At 49.4% G+C, this 27,906-nt stretch overlaps 2 protein-coding genes across 2 annotated transcripts in view; one reads left to right on the top strand and one right to left on the bottom strand.

The window, feature by feature from the left end:
• Positions 1-520: 520 nt before the first annotated feature.
• On the bottom strand, positions 521-18,016 carry LSM4 (LSM4 homolog, U6 small nuclear RNA and mRNA degradation associated). The gene is made up of 5 exons (XM_060233427.1): positions 17,918-18,016; positions 14,597-14,638; positions 10,099-10,197; positions 2,851-3,034; positions 521-1,861 (listed from the first exon to the last, which is right to left on the bottom strand). Exons 1-5 carry the CDS (start codon positions 17,918-17,920, stop codon positions 1,770-1,772), a joined length of 420 nt encoding a protein of 139 aa, XP_060089410.1. The 5' UTR covers positions 17,921-18,016; the 3' UTR covers positions 521-1,769.
• A 5,336-nt stretch (positions 18,017-23,352) lies between these two features.
• PGPEP1 (pyroglutamyl-peptidase I) overlaps positions 23,353-27,906 on the top strand; it is a 64,572-nt gene continuing 60,018 nt past the window's right edge. Inside the window, exon 1 of the mRNA XM_060233428.1 lies at positions 23,353-23,486. Within this exon, the coding sequence (XP_060089411.1) occupies positions 23,453-23,486 (34 nt within the window). The 5' untranslated portion in view covers positions 23,353-23,452. The remainder of the gene's footprint in view (positions 23,487-27,906) is intronic.

Below are 27,906 nucleotides of genomic sequence, written 5' to 3' on the forward strand. Positions count from 1 at the left end.
ATCCTGTGAAGTGGGTGGGGCTGAGAAAGCTCTCCTGGAGGCTGTCCTCAGTAGCCTACAATCTGCTTTTCCCCTCCCCCACAACAGACACCTTGTGAGGTGGGTGGGGCTGCAGAGGGCTCTCACAGCAGCTGCCCTTTCAAGGACAACCTCTGCCAGAGCTATGGCTGACCCAAGGCCATTCCAGCAGATGCAAGTGGAGGAGTGGGGAATCAAACCCGGTTCTCCCAGATAAGCGTCCACACACTTAACCGCTACACCAAACTGGCTCTCCAATGTGGGGCAATCAAACAACACGGGGCGTTTAGGGTTGCAGAAGTCTGGAACTGAAAGCAGTCCACATGAGACACACTCCGTGACTTCAGCCTCCACACTGGCAGGGTTGGGCTTCATTGAGAACATGAGGAGCGGGGAGGGGGGCACCTCACTGCAAGTCCATCCCGAGCGAGGGAAATGGGGGGGGGGGCACCTCACTGCAAGTCCATCCCGAGCGAGGGAAACAAAACAAAACAGGAGAGACTTCAAATTAACAAAGTTTATTTCACTCCCAGTGGGTTAAGAAACCTAGTTAACAACAAAAAAGGATCTTTTTACAAACAACGTGAATGTGGTAGAATGTTTATTCCGCTCTAACAGCAAATGGCAGAGTGATGCTTGTACAGCTGGGATGCCACCTTTGACGTGGTGGGGGGGAGGAAGGACCTGATTTCCCTCCTGTCCTTGCAGTCAAGCCCACCCAGGGGCTCTCTGAGCATCAACAGGCCGCCTCTTCTGCCCTCAGGATGGGAAAAGGGAAAGCGCTGCTGGATCCCAAGGGCAGGCCCCTCCCGCAGAGACCGCTCACCCAGGAGGTCCTTGGGGAAATCTCCATCTGATTAGGTGATGCAGCTCTGGGTAGATGCCCACAAGTCCAAAGGCAAAGCATTCCTGGCACTGGAAGCGCTGAAGTGGAGTATCAAACAAGGCTCAATGCAAAGAGATCTGATACGGACACGCTCGCCAACGACGGCGAGCCAGAAGGAAGCCAGATTTGTTAGATGCAAACACAGGCATGTACACGCAGAGGGGATGGCTGGTTTATCCGTCTGCCTTCACAAGAAGCAACGGCCTCAGTTCATTCTTTTAAGTGAGGGGGGAAAGTCGTATCTGGTAAGAGCTCTTAGAAGTCCTACTTGGAGGCCACCTTGCTTTATTTTGCACAGTGGTGAGCACAGATTGCCTTTATGGGGCCAAGCCTGTAAACAACAAAAAGGAACGACTTGGTTTAAACATAGTTTGCACAAGGGAGAAACTCAGGCGTGTTCGTAAATATGGCAACCGTTTTCAGTGCCACTGTTTCGAAAGGTTACTAACCTCCGTTTGCACCAAAGCTATCCCAAAAGAGAAACAAAGGGGAAATGTCCCTGAAAGACTACAGAATCCAAGTTATACTGAACCAAACAGGGCTTGGTGGGGGGGGGGGGGGGAGAGGGGAGAAACACAACCAGGCACAATGGCAGGTGTCTACTGAAGCTGGCTTTTGGAGGGAAGCAAGGAGAAAGGACCCAGAATATCCCCAGGAATAATTTTTCATTACAAATTTTGTCTAAAATCTCTAACAAAGGCTTTGTGTGTAGGGTAGGGTAGTGAGCCATCACTTCTGGACCTCTGAAAGAAACACTGAAGAATCTAGAACTTGTTTTACGGGGAGACAGCGGGAGACGGCAGCTCCGTCTCTCGTAAGCACACGGGACTGGAATCCAGCGCAGTCTTTGAGAATCAGCCGCCTCTCACTGTTTCGCTGGCTGCCTCCCTGGCTTCTTCTCTTGCTGTCCTCGGCCACTCCCAGGAATCCCACCTCGGCCACGGCCACCAAACACCCCTGGGAGGAAAAAGGAGAAAAAGAAGGTGACATTGGATTTGTATTCCACTCTCCACTCAGAGTGGCTCACAATCTCCTTTCTCTTCCTCCCCCGCAACAGACACCCTGTGAGGTAGGCAGGGCTGAGAGATCTCTCCCAGAAGCTGCCCTTTCAAGGACAGAGTCTCAGAGTGGCCTACAATCTCCTTTCCCTTCCTCCCCCACCACAGACACCCTGTGAGGCGGGTGGGGCTGAGAGAGCTCTCCCAGAAGCTGCCCTTTCAAGGACGGAGTCTCAGAGCGGCCTACAATCTCCTTCCCCTTCCTCCCCCACAACAGACACCCTGTGAGGCAGGTGGGGCTGAGAGAGCTCTCCCAGAAGCTGCCCTTTCAAGGACAGAGTCTAGAGTGGCCTACAATCTCCTTTCCCTCCCTCCCCCACAACAGACACCCTGTGAGGTGGTTGGGGCTGAGAGAGCTCTCCCAGAAGTTGCTCTTTCAAGGAGAGAGTCTCAGAGCGGCCTACAATCTCCTTTCTCTTCCTCCCCCACAACAGACACCCTGTGAGGCAGGTGGGGCTGAGGGAGCTCTCCCAGAAGCTGTCCTTTCAAGGACAGAGTCTCAGAGCGGCCTACAATCTCCTTTCCCTTCCTCCCCCACAACAGACACCCTGTGAGATGGGTGGGGCTGAGAGAGCTATCTCAGAAGCTGCCCTTTCAAGGACAACTCCTGCCAGCAGCTGCAAGCGGAGGAGTGGGGAATCAAACCCGGTTCTCCCAGATAAGAGTCCGCGCACTTCACCACTACACCAAACTGGCTCTGATCCAGTATTCAGTGCTGGCAGGGTCTAACTCCTGAAAGCATCTGAAGTGGCCTTTTCCACACCTGCCGCAGGGCTGCCCAAAGGGGGCTGCAGCAGACGGGCCAAAGAGGGCCAGGCCTGGTCTGCTCTGAAGCAGGAGGCTCTCCTGAAAAGCTAGGCCCCCCCCCCCAAAACGCTGAGGTGCTACCTCGTCCTGTGCCGCCGATCCCACGCCCCTTCTGCTGCTTCTGCTGCTGCATCCCGCCCCGGCCTCGGCCCTTCGACACCACTTCCTCTTTCACCATGTCGATGATCTCGTCTGGGATGCGCAAGTACTTGATGGTGCTGCCGCGGATGTAGCACTCCGGCATCCTCCAGAACTTGTCTCCGTCCTGCCAGGGAGAGAGAAGAGGAGGGCAGCACAAAATTACCCCCCTGTAAGAATCAGCGAGAGAGAGAGCATGACTCTAGAATAGGGGTGTCAAATGTGCAGCCCAGGGGCTGAATCAGGCCCCCGAGCGACTGGCTGTCATCTGCTTCCTTCTGCATCACAGCTTGCTTTGCCAGGCTTGCTCAATCGCACAGGAGCTACGGAGCAAAGCCTCTATTTTCTCCATTGGCTCAGGCTCCTCCTTTGGGGAGGAAGGGGGCAGAGGGATAGCTTGCTTTGCCAGGCTCTCTGAATTGCACAGCAGAGCTACTGAGTCAAGCCTCTCTTCCTTCTATTGGCTGAGGCTCCTCCCCCTCCCGGTCCCCTGGGGAAGGAAGGAAAGAGCCAGAGCTTCCTTTGCCCAGTTCCCTGGATCCCAACGGAGAAATACAAAGAAAACACCTTTCAGACCAACAAGTGCTAACATTTTAAGAATGTTTTAAGTTTTTTTTTTTTAAAAAACCTTTGTGTTTGCCTGTCCTCTATAAAGTTTATGTCTCTGCTACCTAATCTTAAATAGGTACACACATGGTTTGATCCAACATGGGCTGGCCCAGCCCGACAAGGTCTCATTTATGTCAGATTTGGCCCTCATAACAAATGAGTTTGACACCCCTGCTTTAGGCTGATCCTGCAAGGACTCCGGGTGTCAAACATGTGGCCCGGAGGCCGAATCAGGCCCCCGAGCAACTGGCTGTCACCTGCTTCCTTCTCCCTCTTGCTTTCTTCCTTTTGTGTTTCGGCTTGCTTTGCCAGGCTTGCTCAATCACACAAGAGCCTCTATTTTCTCCATTGGCTGAAGCTCCTTCCTTAAGGGGGGGGAGGGACAGCTTGTTTTGCCAGCCTCTCTCAGTTGCACAGCAGAGCTACTGAGCCAAGCCTCTCTTCCTTCTATTGGCTGAGGCTCCTCTCCCTCCTGGTCCCCTGGGGAAGGAAGGACCAGTTCCCTGGATCTGATAGGAGGGATAAAAGAAAGCAACTTTAAGCCTGGCGAGTGCTGTTTTAAGCATTTTTTTTTATTTTAAGTTTTTTTTTTTAATCTTTGTGTTTGTATGTTTTACAAAATTTATCTCTCTGCTACCTGGCATTACATTTTATGACACACCTGGCCTGGCAAGCTCTCATTCACGTCAGATCTGGCCCTCATAACAATTGAGTTCGACGCCCCTTCTCTAGAAAGTGACTGAAGGAACACCAGGGCATACAATGACCTGTCATAAAGGTCAAGGTAGCCCCCTGTGCAAGCACCAGTCGTTTCCGACTCTGGGGTGACGTCACATCATGACGTTTTCACGGCAGACTTTTTATGGTGTGGTTTGCCATTGCCTTTCCTGGTCCTCTACACTTCTCCCCCAGCAAGCTGGGACTCATTTGACCGACCCCGGAAGGGTGGAAGGCCGAGTCAACCTCGAGCTGGCTACCTGAACCCAGCTTCCACCGGGATCGAACTCAGGTCGTGAGCAGAGAGCTCGGACTGCAGTATTGCAGCTTTACCACTCTGCGCCATGGGGCTGCCCTGAGCAAAAAGAGTTTGTTCGTTACCAGCCCCAGTCTTATCCAACCACCATCTTCCCTTTGTTCATCCCTCAAACAAAAGAGTGGTAAAGCAGCAGTACTGCAGTACTGTGATCTGAACTCTCTGCTCGCGACCTGAGTTCTATCCCAGCGAAAGCTGGTTCAGGTAGTCGGCCCGAGGTTGACTCAGCCTTCCATCCTTCTGAGGTCGGTCAAAGGAGTCCCCAGCTTTCTGGGGGGAAAGTGTAAAAAAGACTGGGGAAGGCAATGGCAAACCACCCTGTAAAAAGTCTGCCGTGAAAACGCTGTGAAAGCAACGTCACCCCAGAGTCGGAAACGACTGGTGCTTGCACAGGGGACTTTTCCTTTCCAAACAAATGCCAAAATTACTTTGGTCTTCAGAGGATCCGGCCCCTCCCCGAAGGCTCCTCACGTCCCACCCAACAGCTTGTCCTTTGCTTGCTTCTGGAAGACTCAACCGGCAGACCTGTCTTGCCCAAAGGGGAACCTGAAGCCTTCCACTGCCCCCTAGTGGAAACAAAACCAGGACAAGTCAGACTCCTAAAGGGTAAGGCGGGGTGTGGAGGGAGGCTTGTTTACAACGCGCCCCACGTCAGAGATTTTAACCACCTGACTTTACATTAGGGCGACAGCTGCTAGAGAAGGCAAACCACCTGGCAGTTTCTGGCTGCCGGGCTTCCTGGGACGGGCGGCACAAGCAGCTCACACCCCAACCCCCACCTGGCCGTCACTGCTGCCGGGCAGCCATCTTCTTCTGTTTCGAAAGGCACTGTTGCAGCCGGGCAACGAGGCTGGCAAGCGCCTTCTGCCTCTACCCTCAGGTCTGCTGTAGAAGCAGAAGAGCCTGCCTGCACTTGGAATATGCGCTTCTCAAAGGCGGCAGGAAAAGACTTAAGAAAAACTAAAGGGCAGCAAACCGAGTGGCAACCCGGTATATTACAGGGGTGTCAAACTTATTTGTTATGAGGGCCGGATCTGACATAAATGAGACCTTGCTGGGCCAGGCCATGTGTGCATCCATTAAAGATTAGGTAGCAGAGATATAAACTTCATAAAGGATACAAACAAACACAATTAAATTTAAAAACAAAAAACCTTAAAATATGCTTAGAACGTTAGCACTCATTGGTCCTAAAGGTGCTTTCTTGGTATCTCTCCCATGGGATCCAGGGAACTGGGCAAAGGAAGCTCTGGCTCTTTCCTTCCTTCCCCAGGGGACTGGGGGGGGGGGGCGACGAGCCTCAGCCAATAGAAGGAAGAGAGGCTTGACTCAGTAGCTCTGCTGTGCGATTCAGAGAGCCTGGCAATGCAAGCTATCCCTCTGCCCCCTTCCTCCCCAAAGGAGGAGCCTGAGCCCATGGAGAAAACAGAGGCTTTTAATAGAGGGGGAGGAGCCTCAGCCAATAGAAGGAAGAGAGGCTTAGCTCAGTAGCTCTGCTGTGCCATTGAGAGAGCCTGGAGAAACAAGCTCTGCCTTTCCCAAGGGAGGAGCCTCAGCCAATGGAGAAAACAGAGGTTTTGCTCTGTAGCTCCTGTGCGACTCAGCAAGCCTTGCAAAGCAAGGTGTGATGCAGAAGGAAGCAGATGACAGCCAGTTGCTCAGGGGGCCTGATAGGAGCCCTCCAGGAGCCTGATTTGGCCCCCAGGGGGCATGTTGACACTCCTGGTATATTGCACAGTAAAACAAGCAGCAGCAACTGTGTAGATAAATAAAGAATTTATAAATTCTAACTGAAAATCTAACTGTTCTTTCTTATCAATGATACCACAAAACACAGAATGAAAATATTTCTACAAGAGGGTGGTGACTCTGCTGTTGAAATATATAAACTCCAGTATCATTTGAAAAACAGTCCAAACTCCTATGTACCGCAAGGTGATCGTTGAGCTTTTGCCTAATGGAAAAGGCATGAAGAATTTTTTGCTTGACGGCCATTGATTTATATTACAGCTATGCTTTGTCATTGGTTAAAATATTTTTTTAACTTAATGGAATCTTTTCTAGTTTGGATTGCTGCATTCTATAGAACAGACGGGCTCTAGAAAAAGCATTTCTGCTGCGAAATGTGGTCGTTAGTCGACTGGCACATAAGGAAGAACTTTTGCCTTTAAGGAAACTGGATTCCACACAGAAAAATTCCTGCGAAGGACTGTGACAGACTGTATGTCTCTTGTGAACTATTTAATGTATGAGTTTGGACTGCTTTTCAAATGATATTGGACTACGCACGTTTCAACAGTGGCGTCACCACCCCCTTGTAAAAATATTTTCATTCTGTGTATTGTGGTATCGTTGATAAGAAAGAACAATTAGGATTTTCAAGATTTATAAATTCTTTATTTTTATATACACGGTCGCTGCTGCTTGTTTTACTCAAGAAAAATTCAAGAGCAGAAAGTCTGTACAAAACGGCCACCCCTGAGTTTTTCCCAGCTGGTGGGGGAGACAGAGACAAGTTGGCAGGATCTGGGTGTGTGAACCAAGAGGACAGAGCGATCGATCGCTCAGCCTCCGTCAAGGCATTCATTATGAGTCAATTTGGAAATCCCCTTCATTATCTTCAAGGATACTCAATATTAGATATCAGCGAAAATCTTAAGGTGGTATATACCCCCTACAAAATATTTTCATAAAGGTACCTTATACAACCCCTGGTGTCATAAGAAATGTAGTCAAAAAGTCATATATTTTTTTCATAACTGGTGGACATGTCCAAAGATCCAAGCCTACTGAACTATAATAAAAGGAAACTGAAAAGATTACTCAACTGAAAGTACCACTGAAGCCTGAAGTAATTTTAACAGATCTTATAAAGAGATTTCAAAGGATAAGAAATAATTTCTTGACTGATCACCGTTGCTCGACTAGTGGTAGCCTCACATTGGACGTCAGAACATCAACCAAATAGGGACTTGTGGTTTCAAAAATTATGGGATTATTTCGTAATATATAAAATAACAGCAAAGCAAGAAGGGGATTATACTAGCAATCAATATCAGACGTTCTTAGATGTATGGTATCCGATACACTTATCTGACTGAAAGAGATATCCTGCCAGAAAACGAAAAGTTAGAGTTTTTTTGTATCTTTAAATGTTTAGAATATTCACATTGAGAGGAGATGGAAATAGGTCTTATTATGTAAATTCCCAATTCCCCGAGATAACTATATGAGATGGATTTGCTTGGAAGAAACTGATTTGAAAGAAGGTTAAACGTTTAGCTGTGGGGAGGGAAAGTGGCTCAGTGGTAGAGCATCTGCTTGGTGAGCAGAAGGTTCCAGGTTCAATCCCCAGCATCTCCAACTCAAAAGGGTCCAGGCAAGTCGGCGTGAAAAACCTCCTCTTGAGACCCTGGAGAGCCGCTTCCAGTCTGAGTAGACAAGACTGACTTTGAGGGACCGAGGGTCTGATTCAGGAGAAGGCAGCTTCATATGTTCATATGTTCAATATAGTGCTACAGGATAGATTATAGTTTTAAATAATGTGTTGTTTTTTACTATCCTTCTTGTTATCTCCAAATAGTATTTTTTACACAATTTAGTAAATAAAATTTATTTTAAAAAAGAGTTCCGGAGGCATATCAAGGGCAAGCAACTGGGGGCAGGGCTCCACCAGCCCTGCATCCGGATCTGTGTGTGGCAAGACAGAGACCTGGGCTCGAATCCACACACCCTCTCAGCCTACCCTACCTCACTGGGCCAAGCGTAAATGAGAACGGGACAATCCAATACGTCACAATGAACTTCTTAAGAGGAAGGGTGGGACAAATATACAGTCACTAGTCATTGTTCCAAGAATTTTGGCCTTTGTTTGCAAATCCAAAATATGGAAGTAGACCATGTGGATTCCAGTAAAGACAAGAAACAGATTGCACAGGACGAAAGTCAGCCCGCAGTGTTCGTGGCATTCCTTAACAATTGTTCATTAGCCGACCACGGCTGCCTGACCCTTCAGGGAGACATCAGCTTCACAACAGACGTGCTAGGCAGCCAAGGCCCCTCCTTGAAAATGGTACAGCTAAACAGGGATTGGGACACAGGCCTCCTCACCTGAGCCCTGGACTCCCCCACAGTGGACTAGATCCTGGCACCAACCATTTTACACAGTTCCAGAGGGGGGTCCTGTTGGTCTCTAATGGATAAATGGGTCCCAATACTAGTCTCTGAATGGCATTTTAGCTCTTTTAAGTCATATATTCCGAAGTATTTACATCATAGTCTGATATTGTTTTTTTGATCTGCTATTATCATATTTTGAATTGAATTATGGCATGGATTCCTTTTCTTTCTTTTGTCCTCCTTTTTGTTAATAAGTTATGCATTAACTGATCACAGTATATAAAGAACATAAGAGAAGCCATGTTGGATCAGGCCAATGGCCCATCCGGCCCAACACTCTGTGTCACACAGTGGCCAAAAGCCCCAGGTGCCATCAGGAGGTCCATCAGTGGGGCCAGGACACTAGAAGCCCTCCCACTGTACCCCCCCCCCCCAAGCACCAAGAATACAGAGCATCACTGCCCCAGACATAAGAGAAGCCATGTTGGATCAGGCCAATGGCCCATCCAGTCCAACACTCTGTGTCACAGAGTGGCCAAAAAACACAGGTGCCATCAGGAGGTCCACCAGTGGGGCCAGGACACTAGAAGCCCTCCCACTGTTGCTCCCCCCCACAAGCACCAAGAATGCAGAGCATCACTGCCCCAGACATAAGAACATAAGAGAAGCCATGTTGGGTCAGGCCAATGGCCCATCCAGCCCAACACTCTGTGTCACACAGTGGCCAAAAAACCCAGGTGCCAACAGGAGGTCCATCAGTGGAGCCAGGACGTTAGAAGCCCTTTCACTGTCCTCCCCACGCACCAAGAATACAGAGCATCACTTGCCCCAGACATAAGAGAAGCCATGTTGGATCAGGCCAATGGCCCATCCAGTCCAACACTCTGTGTCACACAGTGGCCAAAAACCCCAAGGGCCATCAGGAGGTCCATCAGTGGGGCGAGGACACTAGAAACCCTCCCACTGTTGCTCCCCACCCAAGCACTAAGGATACAGGGCATCACTGCCCCAGAGAGTTCCGATGATACAGTATGGCTAATAGCCACTGATGGACCTCTGCTCCATATTTTTACCCAATCCCCTCTTGAAGCTGGCTATGCTTGCAGCCGCCGCCACCTCCTGCGGCAGTGATTCCACCTGCTAATCACCCTTTGGGTGAAGAAGTGCCTCCTTTCATCCGTTCTAACCCGACTGCTCAGCCGTTTCATTGAACGCCCACGAGTGATGCGATTTATTGATTTATTGATTTATTACCTGCCATGTATGCCGTTATGCGATTCTATTGATTTTACTAATAGTTTGTTTTCTTCTTTTAAAAAAAGGAGCAACACCCCTTTCCCCAAGCTCGTTTCCCTGTTCAGCTGCTTAGAGGCTGCAGCCTCCGTCCACACTGGCAGCTACCCAATGGCCACGAGGGAAGCCGGCCTTACCCTGGAGGTACAGATGACTTCTCGGAGGTTGATGTTCATCCAGTTGTCACAGCTCACCAGGTGACCGTTGTAAGTCTCTCCGTTTTTCAGTTCCACCAACTGGAAAGACAACGTTACTAAATCTACCGTAAGAGGCCGGAGCAGCCTTAAGCCCAGTTCTCCCAGACATAAGGAGGGCTTCAAACAAAGGACGGGGGGGGCTCAAAGGAAGGAAAGCTCGCAAGAAACCACCCGTTGAAAATCTCTGCACAAAGAAAAATAGCCTATCGTGGAGGAGGATTCCAGCTCCGCACTCTCTCGTACGTCAGCTTTCTGTGGGGGAGCAGCCCTTAATTCGTAACCTCCCCCCACCCCCGCCAACTTGTAGTTTGAAGCAATGCAGCCTTGGCAGTCTCATCTGCTGGGTGGGAGACACAAGCCCGACTCACCAGCTTTCCTGCAGCTTCCTCGTTCGGGAGTTTGGGTACGATCCTTGATGCTTTCCTCCTATTGGAGGTTCGGGTCACAAATATGGCCGGGACAGTGTTTTTCCATCTCCACCAAGCCCAGCGACTGATCTGCTACCTGTTCTGCACTGACCTAGCCACATTGATCCGTGCAAAGGTTATCTCTAGATTAGACTACTGTAATCCACTCTACGCAGGGCTGCCCTTGAACTTGCTCTGGACACTGCAACAGGTCCAAGATGCAGCAGCGCGAGTCCTTGGACACTGCAACAGGTCCAAGATGCAGCAGCGCGTGTCCTTGGACACTGCAACAGGTCCAAGATGCAGCAGCGCGAGTCCCTTTGAGAGGTCCTATATAACTTCTGCCCTATCAGCTGCAATGGCTCCAGACTGAGTATCAAAATCAGGTTAAGTCAAGTCTTCTTATTTTAATCTGTATGTATTAAGAGATAGCTTAAATTCGTTGTGTTTAACTTGATATGTTTTATTTATTGTTACTCTACTGTTTTAACGTTGTAAGCCGCCCTGAGCCCGCTTTGTGGGATAGGGCGGGGTATAAATCGCCAATTAAATTAAAATTAAAAAAAAATTAAAGGTTTTGGTACTTACCTTCAAAGCCCTACATGGTATGGGACCATCATACTCATGGGACCACCTCTCCCTATATACCCTTCATTGAAGAAGAAGAGATTGGATTTATACCACGTCCTTCGCTTGGAATCTCAGAGCGGCTTACAATCTCCTTTCCCTTCCTCTCCCTGCAACAGACACCCTGAGGCTGTGAGAACTCTTTTGAGAAGTGCCCTTGAGGGCAGTTCTTTCAAGAACTGTGACTGACCCAAGGTCACACAGCAGGTGAATGTGAAGGGAGTGGGGATTCAAACCCAGTTCTCCCAGATCAGAGTCCAGTTCTCCCAGATTAGAGTCCAGATTAATCACTACCCCAAACTGCCTCTCAAGCAGTGTTCCCTCTAAGCTGAGTTAGTGTGAGCTAGCTCACTGATTTTTAGCCTCCAGCTCACACTTTTTTGTCTTAGCTCAGGAAAAATGGCCCCAGAGCACTATAATTTATGCAGCAGCTCACAACTTTAATGCCAGTAGCTCACAAAGTAGAATTTTTGTTCACAAGACACTGCAGCTTAGAGGGAACGTTGCTCTCAAGAGAACATCATGCTCATTTAGTAACAACTTGCTGGAAATCCCTGGCCCCAGAACCGTTTGGCTGTCCTTGACAGGGCCTTTTTGGCTCTGGCCCCAACCTGGTGGAACAGTCATGTTAGAACTGAGCCCCAGCTTTGCAGGACCTGTGAGACTGAAATGTTCCACCAGGTGTATGGCTGAGGACAGTGGTGGCTAGAAAGACTACCTGGCCCCTGCCTTATTGGGCTGCGTATCTTGCTGTACTGGCTGCCCCGTAGTTATTCACCCTGAAGGCTTGTGAGGGCGCCATCTCATGTGACAGACTTATTAAGCTGAACGAAGCAGGAGTCGTGGCACCTTTAAGACCAACTAAGTTTTACTCAGAACGTAAGCTTTTGTGTGCTAAAAACACACCTCATCGGAAGAAGTGTGTTTTTAGCACACAAAAGCTTACGTTCTGAGTAAAACTTAGTTGGTCTTAAAGGTGCCACTTGACTCCTGCTTTATTCAACTGCTTCAGACCAACACGGCTGCCCGCTTGATTATTAAGTTCTAACTGCAGGTTTTTAGCTTGAATCCTGATGCTGATTTTATTGTATCCCCCAACTGATGGGAGCTGCCCTGAGTGAGCCCTGCGTGGAGAGGAAAGGAGTGGGATAAAAGTTGGGTAAATAAAAACAACTTTATGCTGTGAAGCTACAACCAGTTTATGGCAACCCCATGAAGTTCCTCACCAAGAGATATGCAGGGGGGGGGGGGTTGCCTTTGCCTGCCTCTGTGTAGCAACTCTGGACTTCCCAGGTGGTCTCCCATCCAAGTACAGACCAAAGCCAAGACCACCCAGCTTTCAGGCTCTGACAAACTTGGCCTAGTCAGGGCTGTGTAGGCTGCTGCAGCGCTGATTGTGAATTCATGTACTGCAACAGCAGTTAAGAACATAAGAGAAGCCCTGTTGGATCAGGTCAATGGCCCCTCCAGTCCAACACTCTGTGTCACATAAGAACATAAGAGAAGCCCTGCTGGATCAGGCCAGTGGCCCCTCCAGTCCAACATTCTGTGTTAGATAAGAACATAAGAGAAGCCATGTTGGATCAGGCCAATGGCCCTGCCAGTGTAACACTCTGTGTCACATAAGAACATAAGAGAAGCCCTGATGGATCAGGTCAATGGCCCCTCCAGTCCAACACTGTGTCTCATAAGAACATAAGAGAAGCCATGTTGGATCAGGCCAATGGCCCATCCAGTCCAACACTCTGAGTCACATAAGAACATAAGAGAAGCCATGTTGGATCAGGCCAGTGGCCCATCCAGTCCAACACTCTGTGTCACATAAGAACATAAGAGAAGCCATGTTGGATCAGGCCAGTGGCCCATCCAGTCCAACACTCTGTGTCACATAAGAACATAAGAGAAGCCATGTTGGATCAGGCCAGTGGCCCATCCAGTCCAACACTCTGTGTCACATAAGAACATAAGAGAAGCCATGTTGGATCAGGCCAGTGGCCCATCCAGTCCAACACTCTGTGTCACATAAGAACATAAGAGAAGCCATGTTGGATCAGGCCAATGGCCCATCCAGTCCAACACTCTGTGTCACATAAGAACATAAGAGAAGCCATGTTGGATCAGGCCAATGGCCCATCCAGCCCAACACTGTGTCTCATAAGAACATAAGAGAAGCCATGTTGGATCAGGCCAGTGGCCCCTCCAGTCCAACACTCTGTGTCACACAGTGGCCATAAAAAAAGGAGGTTCACAAGTGGGGCTAGAAGCCCTTTCACTTTGCCCCCCCCCCCAAAGCACCAAGGATACAGAGCATCACTGCCCCAGACATAAGAACAAAATAGAAGCCATGTTGGATCAGGCCAGTGGTCCATCCAGTCCAACACTCTGTGTCACACAGTGGCCAAAAAACCCGAGTGCCATCAGGAGGTCCATCAGTGGGGCCAGGACACTTGAAGCCCTCCCACTGTGCCCCTCCAAACACCAAGACTACAGAGCATCACTGCCCCAGACATAAGAACATAAGGAAAGCCATGTTGGATCAGGCCAATGGCCCATCCAGTCCAACACTGTGTCACACAGTGGCAAAAAAAAAGGAGGTCCACCAGTGGAGCTAGAAGCCCTTCCACTTTGCCCCCCCTCCCAAGCACCAAGAATACAGAGCATCACTACCCCAGACAGTTCCAATAATATGCTGTGGCTAATAGCCACTGATGGACCTCTGCTCCATATGTTTCTCCAATCCCCTCTGGAAGCTGGCTATGCTTGTAGCTGCCACCACCTCCTGTGGCAGTGAATTCCACGTGTTCATCACCCTTTGGGTGAAGAAATACTTCCTTTTATCCGTTCTAACCCGACTGCTCAGCAATTAAGATAGTCATAGTGTTATATAAACACACACAAATAAAGGATTCTTTTTAAAGACTGCACCAACTTAGAGTGGCCTCCAGGCCTCTTCTATTCAGGCTCCCTTCCTTCTGCACCACCTTAGTTTAGTTTATTCGATTTATATTCTGCCCTCCCTCCCAAAGCAGCTCAGGGCGGCTCACAGTTCACAGTAAATCACAATAAAACAATGTAGATAAACATTAAGTTAAAACAATTTGATGCTAATTTCCATTTAGTAGATGGCATGCGATGTTCTTAGACGTCCTTCCAGCAGCAGGGGCTCCCAAGCCGCCTACAAACATGGGGCATGTACGTGCATACATGAAAAGGAGCAAAAGTCGAACAGAAATGGGGAGGTGGGGGTCAGGGAAGATCAGGTGGACTTCCCATAAATTCCTCTTTCCGAAAGAGGGACCTGCGGCAAGCATTTTGGATGCTGATTTTCAAAAATCCACAAAACTGGCTGGGCCCCACAAGCGCCACAAATTTTGGGGGGGCTGAAAACAGCCCTGGTTACTCACCATGGGGTGGTTCTGTGCCGTCTTCAGCAAGGACAAGGGAAGCTGCAAGGGGAGACGAATTGGAAAGCTGGAGAAATAGGCCAACAGAACGAGTCAGCTCCCTGAACCTAGCGCATGTCCTAAGGCATGTTTATGTCCTCTCCAGTATGTGAGCAGAGTTGGCACAGCAGACCTCTGCCACTACTGTTGCCAGGATCCCGCCCTCAGCTTTTACAAGCAGCCCATTCCCTCCCACCCAAGCCTGGAGTCACAGCCTGCCAGTACCTACTATGCCACCAGGTTTCTTCTCCACAAAGAACCCACATTAAGAGGACATCAAGTCATCCTCAACCATTCAAGAGGCCAGAACCCCAAAATGGCTCTTCCTGCCTCTTTTGCCACTCAACAGGGGATATTGAGTCCTTGCAGCAGTCAGTGGCAGAGCATCTGCTTGGTAAGCAGAAGGTCCCAGGTTCAATCCCCAGCATCTCCAACTAAAAAGGGTCCAGGCAAGTAGGCATGAAAAACCTCAGCCTGAGACCCTGGAGAGCCGCTGCCAGTCTGAGCAGACAATACTGACTTTAGGGATGGATGGTGGCTCAGTGGTAGAGCATATGCTTGGCAAGCAAAAGGTCCCAGGTTCAATCCCTGGCATCTCCAACTAAAAAGGGTCCAGGCGAGTAGGCGTGAAAAACCTCAGCTTGAGACCCCGGAGAGCCGCTGCCAGTCTGAGTAGACAATACTGACTTTGAGGGGGGGCGGGGTCTGATTCAGTATAAGGCAGCTTCATACGTTCATACACAAGAGCTAGAACACAGTCAGAGCACTGCAGTTTATTCATCTGAAAACACCAAGAAGAGATTGGATTTATACCCCACCCTTCACTTGCAGTCTTAGAGCAACTTACAAGCTTCTTCCCTTCCTTTCCCCAGAGCAGACACCCTGAAGTAGGTAGGGCTGAGAGAGAGAACAGCTCTGTAAGAACTGCGGCTGACCCAAAATCACCCAGTAGCTGCATGTAGAGGAGTGGGGAATCAAACCCAGTTCTCCCAGATTAGAGTCTGCACATTTAACCACAACACCAAACTGGCTATCGGATTCCTCGTCTGTGCTTAGACAGCACCCAAAAGCTTACGTTCTGAATAAAACTAAGCTGGTCTTAAAGGTGCAACTTGACTCCTCTTTTGTTTGGCTACTCCGAGCAGAGCAAAGTCTGAGGCCAGGGGGCACCTTGCAGACTACAAAGCTTCAGCGTGCGCACTCTTGTGCGGCAACTTGCAACTAAGGTGCGCAGAAAAGCTTCTCCCTAGAATAAACTCTGCTGGTCTTAAAGGCGCCCCCTGGCCTCAAACTTTGTCAAAAGAAAAAGCCGCTGCATTATTACCTGGTTATTACCTTTAAAGCCCTATATGGCTGAGGACCTGCCTACCTGAGGGACCGTCTCTCCCCATACGAACCCCAGAGAGCACTGAGGTCAGCAGGGAAGAACCAGCTGGCTATCCCTGGACCAAAGGGGGCCAAACTCCAAACCACCCGTACACGAGCCTTCTCCATCGCAGCTCCACAATTATGGAACCAGCTCCCGGAGGAAGTGCGAGCCCTGCGGTTCCTTGACCAGTTCCGCAGGGCCTGCAAGACCACCCTTTTCAAAATGGCCTTTGCTGGCTGAGAGACCGCTGTTGGGTGACTTTCGCTATTATCATTTATAAATGGAATTAGCCCCTGGAAACTTGTATAATACTTGATTAATTGGAATGTTTTAAAGCTAATGTGATTTTAAACTCTGTATAATTTTTATGAAATGTTGTTAGCTGCCCTGAGCCCGCCTTGGCGGGGAGGGCAGGATACAAATAAAATTTTATTATTATTATTATTTTGTGGGGGAGTTGGTGCAGCTTAGCGGTTGAGATGGGAGCCCAGGGGACCTAGCCTATTATGTTGTTTATGCTAGTGCTCTGTATAACAATGAACTGAAGTTAACTTAGCATAGTCATATACTTAATTTTAGTGTGGGTTCTTATGAGCTTAACAGCAATCCTTTCAGGGAGGCTAACATAATTAGTGTCGTAGGAGGAAAGGGCAGGGTATAAATCTTCTTCTTCTTCTATTACTTAAGACCAAGCCCCTCTTTTTAAGAGCATCTAGGCAGAGTTTCTCCAACTGGACACAAAAGCTCCTCAGAGCAGGCACCAGGCTGGCATGGTCTTAGGCAAACCTCCCACAGCACCGCAATCAGTAACACAGAGAAGGCTCCACCTCCAGAGCAGACCTCCTTGAAGCACCCCCTGCTATGGCTGTCAATCCCCAGATGGTGGTAGGAGATCATATGAACATATATGAACATATGAAGCTGCCTTATACTGAATCAGACCCTTGGTCCATCAAAGTCAGTATTGTCTTCTCAGACTGGCAGCGGCTCTCCAGGGTCTCAAGCTGAGGGTATTTCACCCCTTTTTGCCTGGACCCTTTTTTGGAGATGCCGGGGATTGAACCTGGGACCTTCTGCTTCCCAAGCAGATGCTCTACCACTGAGCCACCGTCCCTCCCCAGATCTCCCAGTTTGGAGGCCCTCTGCCTGCTTCAGGGTCATCAGAAATTGGGAGGGGGGGGGAATGTCTGCTGGGTATCCCATTATTCCCTAGGGAGACTGATTCCTATAGGGTAGGGGCCCCAAAACCCAGGCCAAGGACCAGTACCGGTCCATGGCCTGTTAGCAACCAGGCCATGAGTTGTGTAATTATTTCATTATATATTACAATGCAATAATGGAAATAAAGTATACAATTGTATCATCCCGAAATCATTGCTCCCATCTCTGGTCCATGGAAAAATTGTCTTCCATGAAACCGGTCCCTGGTGCCAAAAAGGTTGGGGACTGCTGCCATAGGGTACAATGGAGAATTGATCCGCGGATATCTGGAGCTCTGTGCAGGCTGTTTTTTTGAGATAGAGGCACCAAATTCGCAGGGTAGCATTCAACACCATTCCTAAAAATGCCCTCCAGGTTTCAAAAAGGTTGGACCAGGGGGTCCAATTCTATGATCTCCCAAAGAAGGTGCCCCTATCCTTATTTCCAGTGGAGGGAAGGCATTTAAAAGGTTCCCTTTAAATGTGATGGCCAGAATTCCCAATTATGCTTGTCACACCCTTGCTCCTGGCTCCGCCCCCAAATATTTCTTGCATTGGACTTGGCACCCCCACCCACTGCATGCACGACCACCCCTCTGCTAACCCCAGCCCCCTTCCCCTCACGCGCCCCCCCCTTTAAGAGCAATGGGGCGGATTGGGGAAGAAGCGCGCCGAGGGGGCCACGACAGCCCCTCTCCCACCTCCCAGCCTCACCATCTTCCCGCTCAGACACCGGCCCAAGCCACGCCAACTTCCGTTTCCGGCGCCACTTCCGTTAGCTCTAGGCTTCCCGGTGCACCAGCGAGCTCTTGAGTGCCCAGCCCCGCCTATGGGAGGGAGGGAAGCTTCGGAACGCGATGACGCAGCAAGCGGGAAACGCCTTTTACCCACAATGCTGCGCGGTGAGCCGCTAATTAAAGGAGACGCGAGAAGGGGCAGGTTACCCACAATGCCCCGGGGCAGGAGACGCTTAATGGTCGCTGTGGCTTTCTGAGGGGGAATAAAATCGCCTCCACTGCTGTCAACACATGTAGACCACTGTTCCCTCTCAATCATTCAAATACATCAAATGCATAATAAAGCCAAAGTACATACAAATTATTTTTTTTGCCTACTCTGTACATAAATAGGGTGTGTTACAAATAATATATCAAACTAAGGGAATAAAACTATTTAAGCAATTGGTTTCTTTTGATACATGTTAGCCCTAGACAACTTAGCATAAAACTAAAAGTGAGAGGTATTCTTCATGGGTTAATGAGGATGAATTAGCGTGAGCTAGCTCACAGATTTTTAGCCTCCAGCTCACACCTTTTTGTCTTAGCTCAGGAAAAATGGCCCCAGAGCACAATCATTGATGCAGGTCACAACTTTAATGCACAAAGTAGAATTTTTGCTCACGACTCCGCAACTTAGAGGGAGTATTGCTTGTGACCAGTGTTCCCTCTACATTTTAGCCCTAGACAACTTAGCATAAAACTAAAAGTGAGAGGTATTCTTCATGGGTTAATGAGGATGAATTAGTGTGAGCTAGTTCAGTTTTTTAGCCTCTGGCTCACACATTTTTGTCTTAGCTCAGGAAAAATGGCCCCAGAGCACAATTTATGCAATAGCTCACAACTTTCATGCCAGTAGCTCACAAACTAGAATTTTTGCTTTCAAGACTTCACAGCTAAGAAGGAACATTGATGTAGACATAGATTACTTATGTATTTACTTAATTTAGATCTGACTTTTCTCTCCAACGGGGACCCAAAGCAGTCTTCATCATACTCCTTTCATACATTTTATTCTCACTACAACCTTGTGAGGTGGATTAGCCAGACAGTGTGAAGGGCTCAAGGTAAAAAATATAGCAGCTGCAACACACGTATTTTTAAACTTATTTCAGTTATGTGAGAGATACACAAAGCATACATGCAGAAAACGGCAGTCAATAAAACCAATAACACAAATACTAAATTAAATGTTAACTTTTTTTTACAGTTATTATATGATTTGTTTTGCAGTTTTACAAATATGTGTTTATATATTCACAAAGTTTGTCTCCAGCGGCACCTTTAAGACCAACCAAGTCTTACTCAAGGTATATGCTTTTGTGTGCATGCATACTTCTTCAGTTACAATGAAATGAAAATTACCAGCCCCTACATATAGAAAGAGGGTGAGTAAATTAGCATAATGAAGAAGTTTTAACAGATTCAAGGATCAAACAGCTTAGATTATATGTTTTTATTTATCTAAACAAGCTTAGATTATATGTTTTTATTTATTTATTTAGTGAATTTATATTCCTCCCTTTCCCATAACAGGCTCATAATGGTTACAATTTGTTTGGGATTAATTCTGGGGGGGAAACATATTGAAGGAAATAAATATGTCAGAATTGGAGACTGATGTGTAAATGTACCCTTTTTAATTGTGGATGCTGAGAGTAATTAATTGAGACATTGTTGTTATGCTCTATCAGTTTCCTCTCAAGATGGAGGCGACCTTACAGCTAGGGTTGCCAAGTCCAACCCCAGAAATATCTGGGGACTTTGGGGGTGGAGCCAGGAGACACTGGGGTGGAGCTAGGGGGGAGGGGGGAAACGGCGCCGGGGAGCATGGCGAGCCGCCCCGCAGCTGCCGCCTCTTCTCGGCTCACCGTGGCTGGTCCTCTGAGATGGGCTCAACCTGAGCCCATCTCGGAGGAGCAGCGAGCGGAGAAGAGGCGGCAGTGGCGTGGCGGCCTCTTCTCCGCTCGCCGTGGCTGCTCCTCCGAGATGGGCTCAGCCTGAGGAACAGCCACGGCGAGCCTTGGAGGAACAGCCACGGCGAGCCGAGAAGAGGCGGCAGCGGCGCGGCGGCCTCGCCCGCTCGGCCTCTGGGGTGGAAGCGGAGGGGGGGGGTGGAGGCGGGCCGGGGGCGTGGCGAGCCGCAAGTCCGGGTCCTAGAAGGGCCCGGATTCGCGGCTCGCCATGCTTCTGGTTTGCCTCGCCCTCCCCTGCTGCCGCCTCTTGGCTGCTCCTCCGAGATGGGCTCAGCCTGGGCCCATCTCGGAGGAGCAACTGCGGTGGGCGGGGAGGGGGCGGCAGCAGTGCGGCACGGCGGCCTCGCCCGCTCCAGGATCGGGCGGCTCACCGTTTCCCCCCTCTCCCCCCGCTTCCATTTTTTTGTGGAGCGGGGGAAGAGGGTGGAAATCCTGGGGTCCCCCGCCAGGGCGGGAGGGTTGGGAAGCCTACTTACAGCATCTTCTTTGAAATGGGGTGATTGGCTGTGTAGAATTATCCCCCCTGTTCCCAGACCAGAGAAATCTATCATTCCAAATTATGTTACATTCTACTATTCATCATGTTACATGACCATCTACTCTTCTAATCTGTTATTCTAAATAAGAAATAAAATAAAGAGGATATATGGCCCTGCTGGGAGATTGGTGAGAATTCAATTGTAAGGAATGGAGGAGGTTAGCATATGTAGTGAGATAAGAAACCAATATCCCTGTTAAGCCCTGGGGATTCTGTTGTGCTAAGTGCTGTAATCACTTGTAATTCAGCAATTCCCCTTTCTGGTCTAAGCGGGCAGCTGTATTGGTCTGAAGCAGCTGAACAAAGGAGGGGTCAAGTTGCACCTTTAAGACCAACCAATTTTTATTTGGAACGTAAGCTTTCGTGTGCTCTTAAGCACACTTCATCAGATGAGGAATCCGGCACAGATTCTGGTCTGTTCTTGAAGTCCCTTTGCAATAAAATGGCTACTTTGAGGTCACCTGTTGAATGTCCTTTGTTCAATACTGTGCACACATACATAACATCCTGGAAGGTTAAAGAGTTCTCCTACAGGCTTCTCAGTCTTGTGATTCTAGATGTCAGATTTGTGTGCATTTATCCTTTGTCATAGGCTAAGGCTGATGGACTATACCATTTCAGACTGCTGGAGGGGGGAAAGAGAAATTGGATTGTGTCTCAGTGTTCCCTTATGTTGAAATCTCCTACAAACCATTTGAAAAGAAAGCTGGTAGCATCATCTGCTGGTCAAAACTCCCATAACACTAATTAAAGGGAGCTTTCACTGTCACTGCCCCGTGGCGCAGAGTGGTAAAACTGCAGTACTGCAGTCGGAGCCCTCTGCTCACGACCTGAGTTCGATCCCAGCGAAAGCTGGTTCAGGTAGCCGGCTCCAGGTTGACTCAGCCTTCCGTCCTTCTGAGGTCAGTCAAATGAATCCCCAGCTTGCTGGGGGGAAAGTGTAGATGACCAGGGAAGGCAACGTGACCCCAGAGTCAAAAACGACTGGTGCTTGCACAGGGGACTACCTTTACCTTTACTTCACTGGGGGAGAGAGGGGGTCTTCAGGGAGTCAACTAAGTGTTATCTCAGCGCATCCTGGAGTTACACTGGTGTATTAGGTCTATACTACTTATTTTTGACTATGTTGCTTATAATACCACTGTGTATACATCCAACTGGGCAGCCATGTTGGTCTGAAGCAGTTGTACAAAGCAGGAGAAGTTGCACTTTTAAGACCAACAAAGTTTTTGCTCAGAACATAAGCTTTCGTGTGCTAAAAGCACACTTTTTCAGATGAGGGGATCGGGTACAGTGTGCTGAAATACATACAGTTTGTCGATTAAGAGGGCAAACTGATACAGAGCTGGGATCGCATGGTGGAACAGTGTGACAATTCAGAAGGCCATTTGGTCTGGATAGCCATAAGAGGTAATAAAAGTTGCCTGCCAATTGGTGTTTTTGCAAGTCTAGGTAAATCGCAGAAGAATAGATGCTTTCGAGCTGTGGTGCTGGAGAAGAATCTTGCGAGTCCCTTGGACTGCAAGATGATCCAATCAGTCCGTCCTAAAGGAAATCAACCCAGACTGTTCCCTGGAAGGTCAGATGCTGAAGCTGAAGCTCAAATCCTTTGGCCATCAAAGCAGAAGGGAGCACTCACTGGAGAAGACCCTGATGCTGGGAAAGACAGAAGGCCAAAGAAGAAGGGGACAGCAAAAGAGGAGATGGCTGGACAGCGTTACTGATGTAACTAACACAAATTTGAGCAGACTTCAGGGGATGGTAGAAGACAGGAGGGCCTGGCGTGACTTGGTCCATGGGGTGGCAAAGAGTCAGACTCAACTGTGCAACTGAACAAGAAAAAACGGTAAATTACAAAAGGACATGTATTTTGGGCTCTTCTTCCTTGGAGGTTTTGAAACAGAGACTAGATGGCCATATGACAGCAATGAAGATCCTGTGAATTTAGGGGGAGGTATTTGTGAGTCTCCTGCATTGTGCAGGGGGTTGGACTAGAAGACCCTGGAGGTCCCTTCCAACTCTAGGATTCTACGATTCCTTGTTGTCCACCTAATTTACTTCTCAACATCAATCTGTACACTCAACATACAATGTATACACGATATCACCAGGCCTCGGACTCAGTGGGAGCTCACATGGCGCAGAGTGGTAAAGCAGCAGTACTGCAGTATTGTGGGTCTGAAGTCTCTGCTCATGACCTGAGTTCGATTCCGGCGGAAGCTAGATTCAGGTAGCCAGCCCAAGGTTGACTCAGCCTTCCATCCTTCCGAGGTTGGTAAAATGAGTCCCCAGCTTGCTGGGGGGAAAGTGTAAAAGACTGGGGAAGGCAATGGCAAACCACCCCGAAAAAAGTCTGCCATGAAAACGTTGTGAAAGCAACATCACCCCAGAGTCGGAAATAATTGGTGCTTGCACAGGGGACCTTTCCTTTCCACAGGAGCACAGCTCCTGAACCTTTCTGAGAGTTCCACCTCCTTGTCCATTGAATAGTAGGCGCAGCTGCATAACAATCCCTGGATGAGCTCCACCACCTGTTTTTCTACAAAACGACCCCTGGATACCACCGTGTGTATTTATTGATTTCTTTATTATTGTCTTGCTTATTATTGTTTCTAAATTATCCTTTAATGCTTTGTTTTGAAATTTTAAAACAATTTTTTTTTCAAACTGGAAAGAAAAACAACTGTTTGGGACTTGTCGACACTTTCCTTTGGGGGGCTCTCAACAGAAGGGGAAGGGGAGCCACGCACAGCCGTTCTACTTCCGCCAAGTCCTCTCTATGGTCTTCCTCAGACCGTTACGGGCCTGCTGGGCGGGGCCGGGCGAGGTCACGTGGCCGCCTGGGGGCGGGGCCCGCGGGCCCTGAGGGGGGCGGGCGCGCCGCTCAGTTAGTCAGTCAGTCGCCTCAAGTTGCTCGGGCAGGAGGAGGAGGAGGAAGGCGAGGCAGGGAAGGGCGGCCATGGACAAGCCCCGGCGGGCCGTGGTGGTGACGGGTAAGGGAGGGGCCCGACGGTGGGGGGGGGGGTTTAGAAACAATTCGAGGGGGGGACATTTTCCAGCAGGGGACTTTTCGGTCCCTTCTCAAAACTCTCCCCCCTTCAACGAGGTCCCCCCCGGAACCGTTCCGCCCGATTGTCGTTCCCCCCCCCCCCCCCCCCCCTGGAAATCTCCACCCTGCCAGAAACTTCGGCTGCGGTGCTGCGGCAATTCAGGGTGGGGCGGGGATAAACTTGGTGGGTTAGCTGCCCTGCTTAGTGGCACGTAACGGTTACTACTAACAAGCCCCACCCGAGAGTTAATTGTTTGCAACTCGCCACCTCTCAGACTGGCGCCTGACCTCCGTTTGTCCCACTTGCTCACCGCTTCTCTCCGTCTGCCCTGGCCCAGCAATCCCTCCTTGGAGCAAGAAGGGCTGCCTTGATTTTGCTGCCTCTGAAAACTTTCCCATGCTTTTACCCCCCCCCCCCCGCGGATTTTATTTCTGATATGGTTTGTCTTCTAAAAAGCCTTCAATAAGTGAGCACCTTACTGCATTGCATGCTCCCCGCCCCGTGGATCATTCCCCTTCTCTTTGCTCCAGCATAGGGTGGCCAAACTGTGGCTCGGGAGCCACATGTGGCTCTTTCACACATGTTGTGTGACTCTTGAAGCCTGCCCCGCCCCCCCATAACCCAGCTTGGAAAAACATCTCTTTAAATCAGGGGTGGCCAATGGTAGCTCTCCAGATGTTTTTTTGCCTACAACTCCCATCAGCCCCAGCCAGCATGGCCAATGGCTGGGGCTGATGGGAGTTGTAGGCAAAAAACATCTGGAGAGCTACCGTTGGCCACCCCAGCTTTAAATCATTTCTCCAAGCCAAGTCAGCTGGTGGCTTAAAAATGTATTTAAAGTTGCTTTCTTTCCTCCTCCCCCTCCCGCCTCCATCTTTTTGCTTTTCTCCCTCCCTCTCTTCCTTCTTTAATGACGTGGCTCTCAAACATTTGATGTTCATGTCTTGCGGCTCTCAAACATCTGACGTTTATTCTAGTGGCTCTTACATTAAGCAAGTTTGGCCACCCTTCTCCTAACTTTCTGTACCAGGGGTGTGCGAACTTGCTTAACGTAAGAGCCACATAGACTAAACGTCAGATGTTTGAGAACTGCAAGACATTAATGTCAGATGTTTGAGGGAAGGAAGGAAGGAAAATAGGGGGGATGGAGAGGTAGAAAGAAAGCAACTTCAAATGTATTCTCCAAGCCAGTTGATGGGGCAGTGGAGGCTTTGAGAGCCACACAATATGTGTAAAAGAAACCCATGTGGCTCCTGAGCCACAGTTTGGCCACCCCTGTTTTGTACTTTGATTTTGTCCCCTCCCCCCATATTTAGTCCTAGACATGTTTTTGTGGAGGTGATGGAGAGCTGAGTGGTCCCATCTGAAAAGTCAGCAGTGGGGCGGCTTGTTGCTGGCTCCACCACTCAGTTTTTTTCCTTATCTGTGGGAAATAAAGGGCGAATTATCTTGTCTAGATAAAGTTGTCTTGCTTACTCAGTGGGTAAAAAGAACAAGTGGGGAGAGATGGTGGCTCAGTGGCAGAGCATCTGCTTGGTAAGCGGAAGATCCCAGGTTCAGTCCCCCGCATCTCCCAACTAAAAAGGGTCCAGGCAAGTAGGAGGGGAAAACCTCAGTTTGAGACCCTGGAGAGCCGCTGCCAGTCTGGGTAGACAAGACTAACTTTGATGGACCCGGGGGGGGGTCTGATTCAGTAGAAGGCAGCTTCATATGTTCAAGTTCCTTGTTCTCCCGGAACATGATTGTGCATGTATTTGAGAAGCAAGGCCCCTGCAACCCTTGAATGCAAGAGGGTAACCTGGTTTCAGATCCTCTGCAGTCACCACCCTGCTTTTGGGTCGCTTTCTGTGGGTTGTAGAAAGCTGGGTGTCAGCTGGCACTTTGGGATGGGGTGGAGCGAGTCACATGGTATGTTTCTTGGGGAGGGACGGTGGCTCAGTGGCAGAGCATCTGCTTGGGAAGCAGAAGGTCCCAGGTTCAATCCCTGGCATCTCCACTAAAAAAGGGTCCAGGCAAATAGGCGTGAAAAACCTCAGCTTGAGACCCTGGAGAGCCGCTGCCAGTCTGAGTAGACAATACTGACTTTGATGGACTGAGGGTCTGATTCAGTATAAGGCAGCTTCATATGTTCATGTGTTCCCCTCCTTATCCCTGACCCCCAAGATCAGCACCCCCCTCAAACCACGTCCTGGGAAGGAGGCGCTTTGCAAGCCATATGGACTGCTCCTGGCTGGTTGTTGGCTCCCCCAGGTCTTGTCTGGAAGGACGCATTGTATCTGGAGGAGGAGCAAAAGCTGAAGGGATTTGTTTGCCAGCTTGATTTATAGTCCACTTTTCTTGCTGAGACTGAAGGTGAATTATGAAATAGAGAGCAGGGCACTCAGACAGCCTAAGACAGCCAGTGAGCAGTTCTGGCTGGAGCACAAAACAGTTCAGGGGTGTGGGGGGTAGTTGGTGGGAACTGCCTGTTGGCTCTGTGTGTGTGTCTGCGGGAGGGGGTGAACTCAGGAACGATGCAGTCCCTGGTCTGTCTGCACGAGCCATGTTAGTGGGCCAGTGCCTTCCTGTTTGGTGAGAGCCAGTTTGGTGTAGTGGTTAAGTGTGCAGACTCTTATCTGGGAGAACCGTGTTTGATTCCCCACTCCTCCACTTGCACCTGCTGGAATGGCCTTGGGTCAGCCATAGCTATCACAGGAGTTGTCCTTGAAAGGGCAGCTGCTGTGAGAGCCCTCTCAGCCCCACCTGCCTCATAGGGTGTCTGTTGGGGAGGAAGGGAAAGGAGATTGTAAGCTGCTCTGAGTCTCTGATTCAGAGAGAATGGCAGGGTATAAATCTGCAGTCTTCTTCCTGAGCCCTCAAGTGCAGGCCTGGGAAAGTTGGGTTAGCTCTTGCCAGGGAACAGGTGTGAAGCATCTGGCCAGATGTGGAGCCTGAAACAGGAAAACTTGACAGGCTGAGACCTGCCAATGTTCTGCTGCCGATGTTCTGGCACACCTGCGGAGTGTGGCTTCACCAGCGTGCTCTTGTCGACTTGTCAGGCTCATTTGTGTATTTGACAGTATAATTTGTTCTTTTCTTATGAGGAGGAGTTTTTCCTTTTTCTCCAATGAGATTGTTGGCAAGGAGTGTAAGCACATAACCTGCCGTACGCTTGTCGGGATAATCCCTTCCCAACTTGGCAGCTGGGAGCAGCTGGTTAACTGCTAATTAGCTTGTAGGCCTCTGGTGCAAAGGCCTGAGGAAGGGTGGAGGCACAAAAGAGTCCTGAGAGGGAGGGTGAGAGCCAGGCTGTGTTTTCTGTCTCATGAGGCCAAGCTGTAGAGTCATGGGCACCTGTAGCATTGCTGCTGCGGTAGTTTGGGATAGGATATCAGCAGGTCGGGCTCCTGAGCTCTCGCAGAGGGGGCAAAAGGCAGAAAACGTGCAAGGAGCTTCAGGACAAGGACACGCGCAAGCTATTTTTGTAGAAATTGAAAGCGCTGGAGCAAATAGCGCAGGCTTGCAAAGGATCATTCGCCTTGGGCGAGTCAGAATGTCCTGCGGATGACTGTGCCTGAAGAAGTCTGACTTTAGGCCAGGCGTGATTCTCGGGAGTGGCCTGGTGAGCAGAAACAGCTCTAAGGCTCATCATTTATGGAGTTCTGGGCTCCCACGACACAGGCTAGTGGCTTGCTTATAATTCTGTGCAACCCATCCTACGATCTCAAGATAGCCTCTAAGCAACCAAGCAGGGAAGGATTTTGTTCGTTAACGGGAAGAAAGTTGATGGTTTCCTGTTTGCTGGGCTGAATGTGTGCCAGAGGCATGAGTGAGCAAAGGGAGGCTTGTCGGAGTTTTCTTGTAGGGCAAGTTAAACTGTTTTGGGGTCCGCTGCCCCTTTATCGTCTAGCACAGGGGTGTCGAACTCCGTTGTTATGAGGACCGGATCTGACATGGAACATATGAACATATGAAGCTGCCTTATACTGAATCAGACCCTCGGTCCATCAAAGTCAGTCTTGTCTTCTCAGACTGGCAGTGGCTCTCCAGGGTCTCAAGCTGAGGTTTTTCACACCATTTTGCCTGGACCCTTTTTTGGAGATGCCGGGGATTGAACCTGGGACCTTCTGCTTCCCAAGCAGATGCTCTACCACTGAGCCACCGTCCCTCCCCTGACATAAATGAGACCTTGTTGGGCCGGGCCATGTGTGCCATCGAATGTAATGCCAGGTAGCAGAGATATAAAATTTATACATGCTTAAAACATTAGCACTCATTAGTCTTAGAGGTGCTTTCTTTGTATCGCTCCCATGGGATCCAGGGAATTGGGGGAAGGGGAGCCTCAGTCAATAGAAGGAAGAGAGGCTTGGCTCAGTAGCTCCCC

The sequence above is a fragment of the Heteronotia binoei genome, chromosome 2 (assembly GCF_032191835.1).
Source record: "Heteronotia binoei isolate CCM8104 ecotype False Entrance Well chromosome 2, APGP_CSIRO_Hbin_v1, whole genome shotgun sequence".
Classification (NCBI taxonomy): domain Eukaryota; kingdom Metazoa; phylum Chordata; class Lepidosauria; order Squamata; family Gekkonidae; genus Heteronotia; species Heteronotia binoei.